The 19,214-nt window shown below is 35.2% G+C and overlaps 1 protein-coding gene across 2 annotated transcripts in view; it reads right to left on the minus strand.

Moving 5' to 3' along the window:
* LOC101262837 (guanine nucleotide exchange factor SPIKE 1) overlaps positions 1-19,214 on the minus strand; it is a 49,684-nt gene that overhangs the window by 16,558 nt on the left and 13,912 nt on the right. For both annotated transcript variants that reach the window (XM_010326433.4, XM_069288008.1), the window contains exons 11-20: positions 18,879-19,046; positions 18,609-18,800; positions 18,359-18,402; positions 14,269-14,338; positions 12,546-12,707; positions 8,128-8,235; positions 7,917-7,954; positions 7,641-7,785; positions 4,537-4,663; positions 1,261-1,454 (exon numbers count right to left, since the gene is read on the minus strand). In XM_010326433.4, coding sequence (XP_010324735.1) covers positions 1,261-1,454; positions 4,537-4,663; positions 7,641-7,785; positions 7,917-7,954; positions 8,128-8,235; positions 12,546-12,707; positions 14,269-14,338; positions 18,359-18,402; positions 18,609-18,800; positions 18,879-19,046 — 1,248 coding nt within the window. The remainder of the gene's footprint in view (positions 1-1,260; positions 1,455-4,536; positions 4,664-7,640; positions 7,786-7,916; positions 7,955-8,127; positions 8,236-12,545; positions 12,708-14,268; positions 14,339-18,358; positions 18,403-18,608; positions 18,801-18,878; positions 19,047-19,214) is intronic.

The following is a 19,214-nucleotide window of genomic DNA, read 5'->3' on the forward strand; positions in this document are numbered from 1 at the left end:
TGAGTGAAAAGAAGAAATCCTTAGACATGCTAAGAATTCAAAGCAGGAGAGAAGGCCTTCTAGTTAATTGACCTAAAGAAAGATTGCACTGATTGGTACATTCTGGTGAAAAGAAGGAACCAAACCATGTTAGCAGTATATACATTGAGTGAATTAGGTGTGGATTTATAGTGTTCAGGCCGACTCAAGTGCCCTAGAGATACATCTTCTTATGCCAACCGATCTAAGAAAAATTGCTCTGACTGGTATGTGCTGGTGAGTGAAAAGAAGAAATCCTTTTAGAGTTAGCAGTATGAAGGTTGATAAAACATGAATCAGTGATATGCACTGCTCTAAATCAGGCCCAAATGTACTTCAAGGGTTTATATAGCCAACGCAACTAGTTTGGACCGACGCTGTTATTACTGTCAGAAGGCATAGGAAAGATTTGTTGAAGATGGGCAAAAATAAATTAGTCCTCCCTCCGTTCCAATTTTTTTTTCTGGTTGTGACTTGACATGGAGTTTAAGAAATTAAAGAAGACTTTTGAATCTTGTGGTCTTAAACCAAAATACGTAGAATGTACCAAACTGTCCTTTAATCTTGTGGTCTTAAACATGCCATGTGAAAAGTTGAAAATTAAGTAGTTGCCAAAAAAGAAAGAGACACTCTTTCTGAAACGGACTAAAATGGAAAGTAAAACAAACTGAATGGAGGAAGTACATGAATATAATATAGTATGGAACTTCAATAGGTGTGGGTGGTTTGTTCTGATTGAAATAATAATGTGGGAGAGAGAAAGGTAGAGAGATCAGCAATAATAATCTTTAGATTAGCTCTAATTCTGGCTGGCTGGATGTGGTTCAAAAGATTTTAAGTTGCTTGGGGAAGACTCTAATAACAGCAAATCTCCCACCGTTGTATTGATGAATAAGAGATAAGTAAATGAAGCAGCTCTGGATAAAGGGTCGGATGTTGAACCTAAATTGTTGGAAAGATCAGAAACACAGTTGTGATGGAAAAAGATTCTCTGAAGTAAAAACTACATTAGCAGATGTCTGCTTTGTAGATTTGGAGGTATCCCTTGAGAGGTCCCAGATTTCTTAGCTATGCAAATATTGGGTTAAACACTCTTTGAAGTGTCCAGCAGGAACGAAGGTGATGGATTATGTCTCAACCATTAACTGGAGAAGTGAGGGCTAAGTAATGTAGAATAAGGGTAACAGCAATTATGGAAGACTGAATCAGAAAGACAAGCAAAAGTGGAGTTTGAAAGCATACCAGTTCAAAAACCTGACGAGGCTCAATGATGGATAAAAGATCATAACAAAAGAAAGCCAAACTACTATTTAAATGCTTGGCCAAGCTTAGACCTTTCTTGCAGCGTTCATGAACTTCTGTTAAAAGGCAATCATACAACTGAACAACACATCTGAAAACACCTTCTTTCAATTGCATTGGCGGGACATCTTCACCTGTACATGGAAGGATGAAACAGCTTATCAATATAAAGCCTCAATTGAGTGAATTTCCAAACACAACTCCTCGGCAGTCATATTTTAAGTTTCAAGAGAACTACTATCCACCCAAACAGAGTAAATAACGAGTTGTCTAAGACTTCAAAACCTAAATTCTGAATTCGCATCGATGTAATGGAAGCCATGGTTATTAGCTCAAAACAAAGTATAGCAGTGGTGAAGCAAATGATGGCTCATCATTCACAATGGACATAGATGGATTCGATATTCGACTACCTGATTACATCCTTACATGAAAATGATTAGACTATCATGTAGAAGAGACATATGTAACAAGGTGTGACCAAAATTACCAACTTGGTAAACATTTTCATTTTTCATCGAGCGTTTTACTAAAACATCCTATTCCAAGAAAACATTTGTCATACAGCAAAAAGAGATTCCCATACTATTACCCTTCATCACCAGAAAAACCCATTGAATAAATGGAAAAACTAAAAGTGGAGACACAAGTTCTTGTTCATCACTTCATCTCCCACGCACCCCAAGTTTTAACTTAGGATCCATCTAATCAATTCGATTTACAAAAATTCCAAGTCAAATCATCATTTATGTTAAAATAGGAAACAAGAGGGGGTTACACAAGTAAAAGTTCCAATATGTTCATATGATGATTAAGAACTTCGTTGGATGGGTCCTGAGGGGCTTGGGAGTGATTCAGACATTAAATTTAAGTAGTAGTTATTTTGAAGATAACAAGTTGAACACAATCAAATTTATGTCTAGACGACCTCGAAATGGTGATTTGAGAGTTCCACAGGTTTGTAGGGTGACCTGAAGTTATTTGCATGTTTTGGTTGCATCCAGAGGGCTCGATGGATTTCGGCACATTTGAAGTATGTTTTGAAATTTTTGAAGTGCTAAAATCTAATTATTATTTTTGCGCTTGACCTGACTTTACAAGTGAACCGCTCTTAATCTATAAGGAATTGGAGATGTTGTACAAAGTAAGTTATAGTGCGAGTCTAGTTTCCAGCGGTTCAAATTATACAAGAATGGAGTGTGCAAACGTGTCTAATTTATAGTTTCCAACTTGGAGCCTTTGGAAGGGCTCCTTGGCTGATCTGCAGCACCAGGCTCCATCTATCCTTATTTCACTTGATTTCTTTCCCAAAATATTAGACTATGTAGACCTGTACTTTAGTATGCCTAGTTGCTCTTGTGATCATATCACCAAATTATGGGGTTGTAACTTGTACCTATGATTTCCACACTTATGACTATTGAGACGCCTTTATAACTATAACTGCTTTGTAACGACATCTCGCAATTTGAAATAACTAGGAAGAAGCTTAAAATAGACGTGACTAATGCAATAAGTAGACAAATAGCGCCCCGTGTAGATGGTTGTTTTCTTTTCGAAAGCAATAATTGGAAATAATCATTTTTTTAAAGAAGTAAAATATGGAAATTTACATAGATTAGAGCAAGAAAAGGGAACATTGATTCCAAGAGAGCTTTTAAGAAGTTTTAAGTAATTATCTCAAACCAAAGAAAGAAGTTTTTAAAACATATGAGCTAAGTATATTTTTGGGGATAGTATTGAGCACGACACGAATTCATATTAACTCAAGTCTCCATAAACCATGTAGCCATCATGGGTATCAAAGAGTCATACTTTTTAGATGATCACTTAAGTTAAGATAGTGGATCCACTAAATTAAGTAGTTCTATTTGATGATAAAGTATAGGACGGTCTGGCAGCATGATGGTAAAAATGATGTACCACCACTTAAGCTCATAGTGGTGGTTGTTCGTTAGAAAAACTCCCACGGCAGAAATTGCATGGTTCCCCAAGGGGTTCTGCGTAGTATGAATGGGGGTACGGGACTTTATTCATACATTGCACAAGTAGACTTGGAGAGGGAACATGGTATGTCTTTTATGATATTCTGATTATGCGTTGACATCATGTTTTAAACAGTTTTCCTTTTTCTTTATGTATTGCACTTGTTTTAAACTGCTTTACAATGAAATTAGTTTAATTGAGTATTCATGAGTTGAGAAGATCCAAGGTAAGGGTTTCTTTCAAAATCTTTTCAAGCCTATGTTATAATTAGCATTTCAACTCGCATACTCGTACATTCAATATACAGATGCCAGGTGGCCTGCATCGACTTATGATGCAGACACATGTAACTAGGATCAGCACCCAACGCACAGTTGATCCAGGATCTGCACCCATCGCACAGTTGATCCAGTGAGCAGCTGAGAGTCAGTTGGTGAGCCTCCTTGCATTCCGAAGGACTCCTTTTCATTGTTTTTAGTTTTATTTTCAGTTGTTAGGATGATCGGGGGTTTTGTCACGACGTTCATCTCAGTTATTAGAAGCTTCATAGATAGAAAGTTAGCAGTCAGTTGTCTTTATATTGTCATTTATTATGTACTAAGACTTGAGTTGTCATTTGGCTAAGTTGAATGTTTTATTTTTAAAAACGTTCTAAGTTATCTTTTAAACAGTTGAGTAAGTGCATTTAAATCATTGTATTAATGCTATGATTCTTCCGCTGAGTTAAGTAACCCAGGCCAGGTATTTTGCGGCCAACAATGGCTCTCGAGTGTCGGCCATGTCCAGGGTGTAAGCTTTGAGCGTGACATGCTTCTAATGCTTTACTTCATGCGTCTAATTAATGGAGTTTTAATAGAAAACTTGAGTTGTTTGCCAATCAGGTCGGGGTATTGGTACCATCACGACTTAGGGGAGTTTGAGTCGTGACAAAAAGACCGACCAAATAAGATCACTAATGGAATTACAAAAACACCACAACTGTTTTTCCTTGATCACATGCAAAAGGTAAGTTTTCTTCTATTTTTTCTTCTTTATTGTAATTCCCTCACTTGTGGGAATATATTGGGTATGTTGTTGACCGAGTGGAAGGAAAACAATGAATACAGTTATAAAGACCTTAAATGGATGCACTTTTTCAGATAAGAGGATTTAAGGAGAAGTGTGATTAGATGATTACAAATGGATATGATAATAACAATGACAACAGTAACATACCCAATGGGCAATTACCTGATGGAAGATTGTGATAGAAGGATCGAGCCTGCTCCAGTGCCATTGACTTGACAATTAACTCAAGAAAAAACCAAGCCATTGCCAAGACATCATCGTAGACAGGCCCAACACGGTACCCTTTTGCCTGTACCAAAAACCAAAGTAGTTAAGACATAAAAATCAGAAATCTTAAAGAACTGAAATAGTTTCGTAGTTTCCAGGCCATCAAAGGTCATGTACAATGAGTCCTTTCCTTGTGGCGCTAAAATATTTGTTATCCATTATTCAGTAAACTAAGTTAACAATGAGAATTTTTGGCTAAAATTATCCCTGGAGTATGATCAAAACCTAAAGTACATCCTTGTCTTATATAAGTGAACAAAAAACATCCCTGAACTATCCAAAAAGTTGCAAGATTTATCCTTTTGCCTATTTTTTTTAAGAAACTCACGCTCCAACAAAAAATGTGTCAAGTCGAATGAATTATATGTACACATGGTTAAATTAATCAAGTTAGGTGATTTTTAAAAACAAAATTAAATTGAGCGTTTAAATTACATTCAGACAAAATCTATTCAAATTCTAAATGTTCTTAGGGAAAAAAACAAATGCTACTCCAACTTCAAAAATTTCAAATAAAGTAATTATTTTTTTATTTTAATAACTAAACAACTACGTGATTTCACTAAATTTCCAGCATTTCTGTACATTGTATAAAATGTGAACATTGTGTATATATAGTATATACCCGTCAATATTTTACTAAAGAAAATCTCTAAATAGTTGAATGTAATATATGAAATGACTTTTTACATAATCTTTCTAACCTTCGGAACGTACAGTATGAATATTTCAAAACTTATATATTGGTGCAAGACAATTTACTTGATGATGCAAAAAACATACTATATAAACTAACACACGAAATCTAAATTCAAGATTCATTTCCTATCCATGTCCTTATTCTTTTTAGATGACTTTGTTCTTTTTGTCGTGGCCAGACGTGACCAAATGAAGAAAATATTTTTTTTACTGGTTCAATCAATTTCTTAATAAAAATAGGCTAAGGCATGATTCTTGTTATTTTTTGGATTAGTATAAGGATGTTTTTTGCTCACTTAGATAATATAAGGATGTACATTAGATTCAAGTCATAGTTGAAGGATGATTTTAGCCAAAAGCTCTTAACACATACAGAAGTCAACATGATATACGCAAACCTAACACATACCTACTAATTGAGAGTCTTAATTATGAGAGAGAATCTTGTAGAAAACTTTCTCATTTGATAGACCCCTTGGTAGATACTCTTTGAGTTTTCTGGATTTCCCCTGACACTGTCAGCGTTATGTAGAACTAACAAACCTTATCTTTTGGTCCTAGTTGATATGTATGAACCATGTGATGGTGCTATGTCAAGACTACAGACTATGGTTAAGTATCACTTATGAAAATATATTGTCACGGGGTTTTTTCTGTTTTGCTTGGTGAAGAGTTCTATGGCTTTTAGGCATCTGAACCTAGAAGCAATAATATACCTTTTAGTTTCTCTTCATTCCTTCTGAAAGTTGCTTTTTCCTTTCAGATTCTGCACTTAATCTCCATATTTCAGCTACTACTAAAGACGATGTATTTTCTTCATTCCAAATCTGAGGGGTATTTTCCATGTTCCAGAATCTTTTGGCTTACAATGAACACAATTTTCCATCTCTATCAAATATTAAGATTTGATTCTGGTGGAAAATATGTCTCATGAATTCAATAGTTTCTTGCTTGAGAAAGAAATCGTCTCACAACGGTCTTGCCCATACACCATTATAAAATGGGGTTGTTGAGCGTAAAAATCACCACCTTTTAGATGTCACTCGCACTATTATTGATTGAGTCATCTATCCCGTCTAAAAATACCCGGTGGAAGCTGTCTATTTCTGTTTATTTGATTTGATTAATAGACTGATATCTGATTTACCTAATATCTGATTTACTCTCAACTGTCCATCGCATATTTTTAGAGATATTACAATTAGGAATAACAGATATTTTGGGGTGTAAAAAGCAGATTTTTAGGCATGTAAATCAGAATTCTTTCTATTTAATAGGAGAACTCTCCATTTGAGAGTACTCATTCAGCAAACTTGACATGGATAAAAGGATGCTGGGGCCAAATTGTTGAGTGTGTTCTGTTCAGTGAGTGGAGAAACTTTCATTCACCAACTTCTCATCATCCATAACAGTACCAAAACTTTCTCCTCAAGATGTAACTTCCTCTTCTATTTAGTATAGTAGATAAAGTGATTGATGATAACTGCAGAAGGATAGTGAGAGATTCGGGAACAAAACAACGACCGAAATACTGAGTTTGTCGGTATTGTGCTTGTTTGTGAACATTTCCACGAAGAGGATCATGAACGGTGACTGGATGGGAAAAAGAAAATAACAGAAGACTAGTACTCAGAAATCCAAGACAGAACTATCCAAGAATAGCACTAAGGCTGCATAGACATCCAACTGGCAACAAACAGCTGCAATGAACCCCAAGAATTACAATATCAAATTCCCCCTTTTAAGCATTGATAGAATTATCAGTTTCCGTCATTTGCCAGCTTACCTTCCCTAATTCTATAAGTTGGAGTCCCAGAAAAAAAATAGAGAAAGGAGCTGCACATAACTCTACTGATGACGTAACAGTCCATCAGATTTACCACAAAACACACTCCATCTAAAATTTTGTTGATATTAGGTATCTTCTTTTAGAAATAACAGTAAAGCTTAAATATTAACTTTATGACACATGCAGTTAAATTAAGATGAATCAGAACAACAACTGTTTTCTTTGGATTTGATGGTTCCTAATTTTCAGATTTGAGCTTTTGCATTGTATTATTTGGTCCATTTCACTGGGTATGTTATAGCTGCTGTTGTTTTTATATGGTCCAAGTACTAGAACATTAGAATCTCATTATGAGAGCTTCTTCTAAAAATTTTTTCCTCTTTTTTTTGAGAATGGTAACAAGCTTCTTTTAAATTTCTAAGCATTTCATTGCCAACAGCTTTCCAGTAGGCACTCAAGCTGTATAAAGTTAAAGATTTCACAAAAGAAAAGTGCAAGACAATAATTTTACCTTACTGCGAGCCAAACTTCCCCACACTGTGGACAAACCAGGATACACTGGTGGCTGGCGGCCCCCAAAATCATCAAAAGCGTAATCAACAAAGTTTACCAGGAAAGCATTTCTCTCAGCTTCATCAACTGACTCTTGCTGCACCCTACGGGAAGAGATCTAATGTTATTAATAGAGGATAACCGTGTTAATGTAGTAGTGTGAGTGCAATATTTCTTACTGCTGAAACCTTTTGCAACTTTTTAAACCAGGTCATAGAGCAACTATAAAATGTACCTTGTTAAAATGTTAACCATAGCTCTAAAGGCAGCAACCTGAAAGTAGAAAGTGAAAAAAGAAACCTCAATATTTAACATTTAGAATTGTGATGCAGAGCTCAACAGCAGATAACAATTGTGAAGGGTGGAAAAGAGGTACATTATTTGAGAACCAAGTGAAATTAAAAAGGCAGGTATCATGAAAGGCAGCAGCGACGATTGTCTCAAACCTGAAGAGTTTCTCCGCCATTGCCAATAAGATGGAGAAGCATGTTTAAGATTGGATAAAGAAATTGAAGCAAAGCAGTGGAATCAACATTCTTCAAGCTATTGATTGCCTGCAAAAGTTGGATAACTTTAACTACCATTACATCCCATGGCATAGTTGAAATGTAACAAGTTCAATGTTTCCACGTCTTTTCAGCGGCTACCAAGCAGAACATTATCAGGGATAGAAGATGATACTTTTCACCATTAAAGCCATATTAGACAGCAAGACAGTTTTGAAAAGAGAGAGAACTTTATCTGAATTGGTTATTAACAACTAACAAGAGAGCTCCTTATGCAGGAGTTTCAAGAATATTTCAATCTAGGTTATTCTCTTGACTTTCATCAATGACATGACCAATAAGAATCTCGCTCTCTTGATTTTAACATAACCCCTCAAAACTCAAGCTGGTGAAAAGACTTGCATTTTTAAATTAAAACTAGAATATGAGGTCAAAAATAAAACTAGCTTAGAACAGTTCTGAGACAAAACTGATTTGGCATTACCAGGCGATTGACTTAGCTGTGGTGCGACAGTAAATCAATGAAGGATGGTTGATAAGGACATGTATGCTACCAGTTTGACCACATTGCTGACAATCCATGGTGCCAACTAGTCGATGATCCAAGGATGATATTTCACTAACTAAAATACAAATTGACCAGACAAATCAACTGATGCAAACAGCTAGCTTGACAAGTTATCATACATGGTTCATGAATACTCAGAATTCGAGTAGTGACTGCCAAAATAATCCATGGACATGAGGCACAAAAAGTTAGGACTGCCACAGGGAAGGAGCTGATACTTCAGGTTGCATGTATGAAAGACATAAAGGACAAGGTTACAACTTATAACCTTTCTTTGGAACTTGACGATATGAATCAAAACTGAGTTGAGTGATGAAGAACACCATAGATGGATGCAGAAAAGTAGTGAGATGAAGCCAGAATAGTCATGGGGAATAGATAAGAACAGTAACTTAGTTACTGTTTTTTTCAAGAACATGAACATTAAACAATTAAGTACATGTTATTTTCTCTACACACTGGCACTTAGACTCCTTAGATATCTTTTTCGCACAGACTATTTTTTTCACATAATGCAGGTCCACTCAAATAAAAAGAGAATAATATGGAGACGAACAAATTAGTGAAAAATGTTTAAATGTATAGTACAACCTCCATCCCATTTAAACTTTGTTTGATTTGGCACGGTGTTTAAGAAAAAACTGAAGATCTTTTAAACTTGTGGTCTAAAACAATCCTTAGATATTTGTGTGGTTGTAAATCATTTCATTAAGGGTAAAAGGGGAGTTTTCAAGTTAAATTACAGTAGAACCTCTCTAAATTAATAAACTCTCTAAGTAAATTTTTTTCTCCGGTCCCGACTTGGGCTAGTGGAAAAAAACAGCGACTTCGATAAGATAATATATTTTTGAAAGTCCCATCATAAACATATGGTCCCATCAATATTATAAATTAATAATTATTTAAAATTATAAAAATATCTAAACAATTTTGTGTAATATGATTTTAGTGATTTTTAATTTTTGTTAGAATTAAGATCTAGCTGAAGCGCAACTCTAAATTATCTTATTGCATTCAAAAGTTTCGATGTTGTCTTCTCGAACTGCACCAAAAAATGTTGAAGAGTTCTCAACACAATAACTGCTTCCTTATACGTAACTGGATACAATACCGTATTGTATCGGCTTCAATTTCATCATCAACATTGTTTTCTCCGATGGTATCCACAATTTCTTCTAAGTTTTGAATCTCTGAACATGTATCATTTTTCACTCAAGTAATCTAACAGACTATTTTTCATCCATTTTCTGGCGGTAACTGAGAATATTAATCATGACTTTAAATTCATGCACATCGTTTTCACAAGAGGAATCATTTAAATTCCTTGAGGCTTCATCACCAATGATGTGATCAAAATTAACCTTCATTCAATCGCGAAACACTCTTAAATTAATAAACATTAATTTATCGATCAAATAATACCTCTATAAAATAATACTCCCTTTGTCTCAGTTAATTTGACTTACTTTCCTTTTTAGTCAGTCCCAAAAAAATGACACATTTCTACATTTAGTAACAATTTAACTTTAAAATGCCCAGTTTACCCTTAGGGGTGATTCCGTACAAAGATTGATAACTCATGAATTAGTAATGTAGGGATTAGTAATGTATGGATAATGGATTAGTAATGCAGGAATTATTTTTTATCAAGTGTTTGATTCATTGCTTTCCACTTAATCTTGTGTTTAGATTAAAACTCAACATAAACTTCTTTTCAATTATACACTTAAAGTATTATGGGATTTTCTTTTTTATGTAATTGGGTCAAGTAATCTAACATCAGACAATATTATTTTTTGTCCCCTTCTAACTAGCTAGGAGAAGAACAATTTTGTCTCCACATTTGTTATTTCCCACTTGAATTATTTGAGGATAAATAATTGTCAACATAATAAATTGATCACTCACGAAACATCAATTTTAAAAAGATACACCATCTACTTTTAAAACCAAAAGACTATAACCAATAGTAAAATTCAATAAACCATTTTCTTTTACATATAAAAATTGCAAATTAAAGTTGAAGTTTTAATATGTATGCAATTTTATAAATTTTTCAAAACTACAACTAATTAGAAAATAACATATACATATCAACAAATAATACATCAAATTAAGATCACAAACATCATGTGGTCATATATTTACTTTTTCAATTAGTAAATGTTAAACAACTCACATTTCAAATATTATATTGATTTGCATTAGATTTATTTAGCAACAAACAACTCTCTAAATAACAAAAATTTGTAAGCTAATTTATTTAAATAAATTTATTAGTACAAATATAAAACATGATATCAAGGAAACAAAACAAATCAGTTATTAGAAGGCTGTCGCTCAAATGTGGACAAGGCTGGGATCTGATCCTTAGAAGAAATCTGAATGACTGGGAAATTCCCAGAATACTTGAATTGTTTGAGGTTCTTGAGAATTTTCAAGGTATACAAACAGGCGAGAATTATTTATGGTGGCAGGGGCACAACAAAGGTAGTTACAAGGTGAAAGAGAAAACAAACAGATAAGTTTTGGTGGCATTCAAGACTTCAAATGGCCTTGGAAGCAAATCTGGAGGATTAAAGTGCCACACAAAATGGCATGCTTTACATGGCTACTAGCCAATAAAGCAATTTTGACATTGGATAATGTGGCCAAGAGAGGGATCTCTCTATGCAACAGATGTTCTTATGTGGTAAGGCTAATGAGACAGTGAGACATCTCTTATTGCAACTTTACTGAGCAGCTGTGGCAGATTTTCCTTAATCTCAGAGGCATATCTTGGTGTATGCCTAGGAGGAATGATGAGACTCTATTCAGTTGGGAGATGGCAGGAGTTGGGGCTACAAACAGAGAAAGATGGAGGATGGTCCCTGCTAGTATTTGGTGGACTATATGGAGGGAGAGCAACGATAGATGTTTTGAGAATAGGAACACCAACCTGCAGGAAGTAAAGCTTAAGTGTATTTTCTTGTTGTGCTTTTGGTGTACAAATGTCTACTCCAATGGAACTGAGTCAATCATAGATGTTTTAGGATCCATTTAGATTTGGTTCAGTTTTTGGATAGATTATACTTCCTTTCTGCTTTTGTAAATATGGTTTTTTAGTACTACCTAAGTACTATATGAAATACAAATATTACCAGTTTCAAAAAAAAAATTGAAAAAAAAGAGGAAATATGTCGAACGTCAAACATTTCATTTCTTTAGTACTCCTTCGTTTCGATTTTTGGCCAATTTTGACTTGACACTGAGTTTAAAAACTAAAGGAGACTTCTGAATCACGTGGTCTTAGATTAAAGATACATCAAATGTATCAAAATGTCCTTTAATCTTGAGCTCATAAACATGCTATATGGAAAGTTGAAATTAGAGATGCTAAAAAGGGGAAGAGTCATTCATTTTTAAACGGATTAAAAAGGAAAGTAAGTCAAACAAATTGAAACAAAAAAAAATATCACATGACCAGGATACGTTTCCTGATATTTTTTTTTCTGCATTTCTGTTGATTAGTATGTTAATGAAAAGTAAGAGGAAACGTGTTGGATTTCAAACATTGCATTCTTTTAGCAGTATCTCATTACCAAGATAGGTTCCCTACTACCTATTTTCATATTTCAGTTGATTTGTAAGCTCCAGTAATATTCAGTCCTTTCCAGTTAACTTTTCGAACAAATTAACAAACAAAAAAAAGGGAAAACGAAGTCCCGACTTTTGCACAGTACCTTCAGATGAAATAACTACAGGACAGGGAATAACAACTAATGGTCAATGACAACACTAGTTATATTACCTCAAGAAGTTCAGATCCCCAAGGGGGACTTGTCCGTAGAGTATGCCTGTCATACTCTAGGAAAAAATCCCTAATGCGCTCACTAACTGGGTATAATGATGAACATAGTCGTAAACGAAGCTTGAAGATATTCTTTCCATCTTCCAAGTAATCCAGCCTCTCCTACAAGAAAGAAAACATAAAAGAAATTATGATATCATCAGGACTATCATGCCTGCCACCTGTCCACAACAAAACGAACATAACCAAAAGAGGGAAATCCAGTGGGACTTCGACAGATGGCTAAGATAGCATGAAAACTAATCATCGGGTGGAAGCTGCCTATGAAAAAAGCAATTATCTATAGCTGGGAACAGAAAAGGAGTAATATAGCTGTTCCAGATATTATCTTGGCTGAAAAAACAGTGAGTCAAGATAAGGAATCTACTTTAAAAGTTAAGGAAACTAAAAGAAAATCCAGGCTATGTATGATTCACCATCACAATGATCTGACGGAAGATCTTCAAAAGATAGGCATGAAATTGGAAAATAACTCATTGTTGAAGGTTGGCGAGCTTTTTGATGCAGTTGGTACAACACATTAAAAAAATGGGAAAGAGGAACTAGGAAAGAGACAGATAGAAAGGAGATCTTAGGATCTCATGTGCAGGACGAGAACAACTAGAAAGTGAAGGTATGGCTTTGAGAATTCAAAAGGCCCATAACACCCATTAGATAATTCAAAACTATCAAGCCCAATGATTACGGGCTATAGTAGGCTTGTTGGGTCTACAACTCAATATCACAATGAGTAAACAATAATGAGCATACAGATTCTGACAGTTCTAAGTTTCTTCTAGAGCAGTTAAGGAGTCAATTAAGTGCACATAGGCTGAATATGTCTCAATTAAGAATAGTTAGGTTGAGTAGGTTATTTTAGAGCTGGTAAGAGGTGTTCTAGAACTGTAGAAATATAGACAACACGTTTTTCAAAAAGTAATTGTATTGACCACTATAAGAGGCTTAAAAGGAAAAGTAGGACAATCCACAGCATCTGGCATTCACATCTTTGTGGCAACATTAAGGAGGAGTACAGGTACTGATGCAATGAATATTTGGGATTGACATTACTGCCATGAACAATCACAGAGATGTCACAATAGTGGAAGTTCAGAAGGAGGAGCGAAGAAGAACACGGCAAGTAGCACTCTTGTCACTCATGTGGCAATTTCGAACAAACGAAATGGATGAGGTATGAAGAAACTGAAAATGATTAAGTAGATATTAGCAGAACCTTCATAGTTTTTTCAATATTTCGATTATATATACTTCCCAATCAGCGACGATGATTGGATGTTCCAAGTAAAATATCATATTTCTGTAGAGCTCTTTACTATTTTTTGTGAACACCTTGAATGCAGGACTTTTCTCATCATACCCAAAAAATTATCTTCACGGGAAAGTCATGTGGATCTTTTCCACAAAAAGGCAAAATAACTTGGAATATTCAAAGATTTCAATCCAAAACAGTGAGGAAAGAGCTACCCTAGCTCCTGTACTGCAGCTATATCATCAGTCTAGAAGGGCAAGAAATTGAACTCGCCAAAAAGGAGATGTGATGAGAAGTTAAACAATGAAACAGAACTCCCAAATTAAACACAAAATATCAATTAATACATCAAACACAACTAGAGCATAAAGAGTGGTGGAAGGTTAACAATAGCAAACATGATTGGGAACAAACCTTGCCACTTTCTTGAAGATAATGAGGAACCAATTCTTTCATGATTGGCAAGGATATCTCAGATCTGAACCTGGATGAAACTCCAGCATGTTAAAATCGTACACTTCTCAAGAGAATATACATTGGCAAAGCAAGATAGAGGTTTTAATTACTCATCCCATAGGAAAAGTAAGCTTAATTACTCATCCCATAGGAAAAGTAAGCATAACAACTAGTATAGAAGACACACAAACCCGCACCCCCCAAAGGAGAGTGAATAAGTAATTTTCGGAAATAAATTACAACAAGTAGCAGGTCTTAAAGTTTTCCCAGAAGGAAAATAAACAAGTTATAGTCCCAGTGACAAATTACAACAAGTAGTACCCTTATTCATGTTCTGTTGGATGGTCATGCAAATTATCTATGCAAAAGAAATCCTGTTGTTACAAAACCTAACCCAGAGCTGACACATTAAACCAATACATTTAAGCAGTAAAAACATTCAACTATGCATCAATCCATATCAGTTGGCACAGTTAAAGAGCATAATGACAGAAGAGGGTTTCGAGCCGAAGACACTCATGACAACTAGATATTAAGTCGACCACCTTGGACAACTTGAATGCTACATTTAAACAACACAAATGCAGGAAATAAAGCTAAAAAACAACTTAATCCACCAGAGTTTTTCTTTTGTCAGTTCCTATCAGTGTTTAGGGGAAAGCAAAGCGGTAAAAAGCGACAAGGTCCCGCTTGAAGTGAAGCACAATTTTAAAAGAAATAAACAAAATAATTAAGAGACGGAATATATAAGCAAAAATTCATATTAAAAACTAGAAAACCAGACATAAAATTGTTGTCCTATTGGTCTCACTAACTTCTTTTTTCAATATTTTCATGCCATGTCAGCCATTTTTAATCGTGGATAAGATTTAAAAAAATAATAATAAACATTATACACCATTAAGAAAAAATTCAACAACATCATAATCATTGTTAAGAAACAAAACCATTCAGCAATGTATATTTTAATCAGTGCGAGGAAAAAAATGTTCAGCAACATATAATGTAAACAATCAAAGCTAAACAGGGCAAAGGAAAACATAATAATGAACAGAATACTAGACTTTTCAACTCTTGGGAACCTCTGAATCTTGTTTTCTTGTACACCCTCTACTTCCATTCTCCTGGTATGTCTTGAACTGTCCACTTGAAGTAATAATTCCAAGGCCTCCTCTTCATGGCCCTGGAAATCAACACCCAAACTTCACCCAGTTTGATTAAGTTTTGTTGTACTCAATTAAACAGTCTCCCTCTCCTTGTTACTTCTCGTTGTTGAATTTGCAGCGGTTCTGGTTCCTCAATCTCCCAGTCCTTGCTCCCCTGTTTCTAAAGTTCCATTTTTCTCCGTTCTGAAATCACACCCCCCCCCCCCCTTAACTTAATTATTGTTAGAATAGGAATAGGATACATACAATAGAAATAGAAATAGGAATAGTATATAGTTTCCTACTTGGTGAAGGATTGTACTGTAGTGTATAAATAACGTCTCTACGTAATAATGTAGAGACAACAATTCAATAATATTTTAATTCTATATTTCTCACATGGTATCAGAGTCTTTACGATCTTGGGTAGAGAAAGAAAATATCTTACGCTACCAGCGGGCGGCTATGACCCATATATGTCGCTCGTCTGGTTAATGGTTATGTTAACAAAAGTAAGGCCACTGACATATTCAGGTAACCCCATATTCTAGAAAACAACTCAGTGGTCACTGTGTGTCAGTTTTTGGGGACTTTCTAGGGTTGTTTTGCGTCAAATCTGTATCCATCAAAATTTGTGTAGCACCATGTCATCATTCCAGTGACTACTTTCTCAAATCTGATTTGCGTAGCACTGTGCGCCATCATTTCATGACTACGTTCTCATATCTTATATGTAGAGCACCATGACATTCTTCCGGCGACTACTTTTTCATATTTAATTTGTGTAGCACCATGTCATCTTTCCAATGACTTTTTTTCATATTTGATTTGCATAGCATCGTGCGTCTCCCCAGACTACTTTTCATATTTAACTTGCGTAGTACTTTATATTTTTCTAAAGTACTATCTCATATATGAGTTGTGTAGCATTGTGTGTCTTTTCAGTAACTCCTCAGACTTGATCTGCGTAGCTCCATTCGTATTTCCCGTGACTCCTCAAGTCTAATTTGCGTATAGGGTCGTGTCATCATTCCAACCCTATTTAATTTTATTTCTAAGTTTCTGACCACTTTCAGCCATCAAATCTTATACTCCGACACGTGAGCATGTTCAACCAGATTTCTTGTTTAATATCGACTCGTCTATTGATTTCAAGACGGTCTATATAATTTATACCAAACTTTGAGCACATTCTGGCTAAGTTGATTGGACTCGGGTGCGGATATCCAAGATGGAAGGCGGATCCTAAATTTTAAGATTCGGGGGTGCGAATCGAGTGTGGATACGGGTGCGGGAATTAGGCTAAAATTATTTAATATTATAAGGTATAGTTATAATAATAATAATAATATTAAATATCTTGTAAAATGCTATACTTAAAAACATATCAATTATAGATGTACAAATTTAAAAGCATAAATTAAGTATGACTAGTTACTAATTAATTTTTTAAAAATTATATTTCCTTTTATTTATCATAAAATAAAATAATCATTTATACATACATACATACATACATATATATATACACACACACACACACACATAGCCTAACAATTTTTTTTTGAAACTGGTAACATTATATATAGCCTAACGATTAGATAGTACAATTCATTAAAGTGTTGGAAGAGCCCTTTCTTGTCCCAAGAAAGACCTTTCTTCTTCCAAGAAACCCTTAGCCCTCTCTATTCCTTTTCAAGAAAAAAAGCTTACTCTCTTCTTTTTAAGAACAAGACTTTGAATTTTTTGTTCTTTCCACAGAGCCCATCCCTCCTCTCTATTCTTGTACAAGAAAAAAGCTTTGTATGCTCTCTCTCTCTCTCTATTCGGGTAAGCTTTGCCTCTTCACTATTCTTTTCCATGAAGCAACTAGACCTTGTGACAACTTCGTCGGAGAAAAGTCATCTAACTTTCGCCGGCCATGAAATAATCTCTTCTTCCCCATTTTTTTCTCGGCTCTAGTCAAAGTATCCGAATCGGATTGACCGAATCGACACACCCCCCGCCCCCAAACCAGTGTCATGTCGAGATGGGTTTAGCTCCAAAAATGAAGATTCCACGCAACATAGCTTTCTGGCAACCACTGCACTGTGAAGAAGCCTATATGGAGCAATCACCTAATTTTGTTGCTCAAGCGGAGTTTAGTAGCCTTGTATGTTGATTGTGTAAGTCACTCTACGGTTCGAAAAAATCTTTTGAAGCTTGGTTTGGGAAGTTCAACACTATAATTTAGGAATTTATCAATTTGCATCAAATCCAGTATTTTATGAAAAGACCAAGCACATTGATATTGACTGTCAATTTTGTGAAGTCGAGTGATCAACTTGCGAATATCTCACCAAGCCTTCGTCTATCCTCATATTAATTACATCTGTAACAAGCTTGGTAAATATGACTTGTATGCACTGTAGTGTCTGTTTACAACAAAATAATAATATATTCTCCAATATTTCTCACAACTATCATCTTTCTCTATTAATTGGTGTTGAGATTCGATAATTGATTCGCCGACCATAACCATCTCCTCCTCCACCTGGGCAATTGGATTCGAGTTTAGAGTGATTGCTATTTCGGTGTCTTGATTGTATTGTTCTTTCAGTGTCTTGATTGTAATGCAGCTCTGGGAGTTCTGGAAAATTACCACTTTTGAGTGGTATTGGGCCTTAACAAGTTATGTAAGTAAAAGTGACTTGACTTGGAAAATCTGGCCCATTCTTGAAAAAGAGTTTCCCTCTTTCTACTAGGCTGCCGATGGCCAAAAGCTGCTCCCTCAATTAAATGAGATGTGTGCCCGAAGTAAAGGTACTAACAGAGGAAGAATCCAGCTAGATATTGAAAAACATGGATATTAAAGTTAAGGGGAAATATAAAACACACTTTAGTCAAAGAATAGAAAAACATACTGTGCATGTGTCGATAATGGAAGTGAAGCGTATCCAATTACCACCTGGCAGAAGTAAACAAAGAAAAGAGCAACTTATAAAGAGTCTGTCATTAACCAGTGTACCATAACATGTGGAGAACACACACGTTCCAACACATGCAGAATGAAGAGAGGAAGGGTCAAACTGTCAGTTTAATTGTCACGATAACAATTTAAGCATACTAACAAAGATGGAGAATACCTCAAAAGCCAATTAATATCAAACTTACCGGCTTTGGTGCTTCAAGTTTTGTCTGAAGATCAACATGATAGAATGTAAACAAAAGGTGATGTGATGGTGTCCAAATAACAGGCAAAGAAACTTTGATTTCATCATGGTAGCTGGCAACCCTTGCCCCCACAGCAACTTGTGTGTGAGACCATTTCTGAAGTGGTACACCTGGTTCCCTTGGATGCATAGCCTAATGGTAGACAGTTAGATAGGGATCCAACCACATGGAATCTACAAAATAAACTGTTCTGTAAACACAAATACAGACCTCTAGAGGTGGTTTTCGAATATCTGTGTCGTCCCTTCTCAGTTCAACTCGAATAAACATGTTTCGTTTCCGACTCATACTAACAGTCAAAGGGTAGACATATAAGCAATGAAAGAGCTGCAAGAACGGTTCATTCCTTGTCGTTGTGCGGAAGTCAAAAGCTTCAAACTGTACACTCAAATATAATTTATTATGTATCAGTTGGTAATGAATCAAATCTCATCGAACAAGTTGACAGGCGCAAGACCAATAGGCCATGTAACCTATATCATAAGATTTGGAAAAATCATGTTGCTCTGCAATTAAGCCCTTGCAATAAACTGAAAGGTATTCTGG

The sequence above is a fragment of the Solanum lycopersicum genome, chromosome 8 (assembly GCF_036512215.1).
Source record: "Solanum lycopersicum chromosome 8, SLM_r2.1".
NCBI classification, from domain to species: domain Eukaryota; kingdom Viridiplantae; phylum Streptophyta; class Magnoliopsida; order Solanales; family Solanaceae; genus Solanum; species Solanum lycopersicum.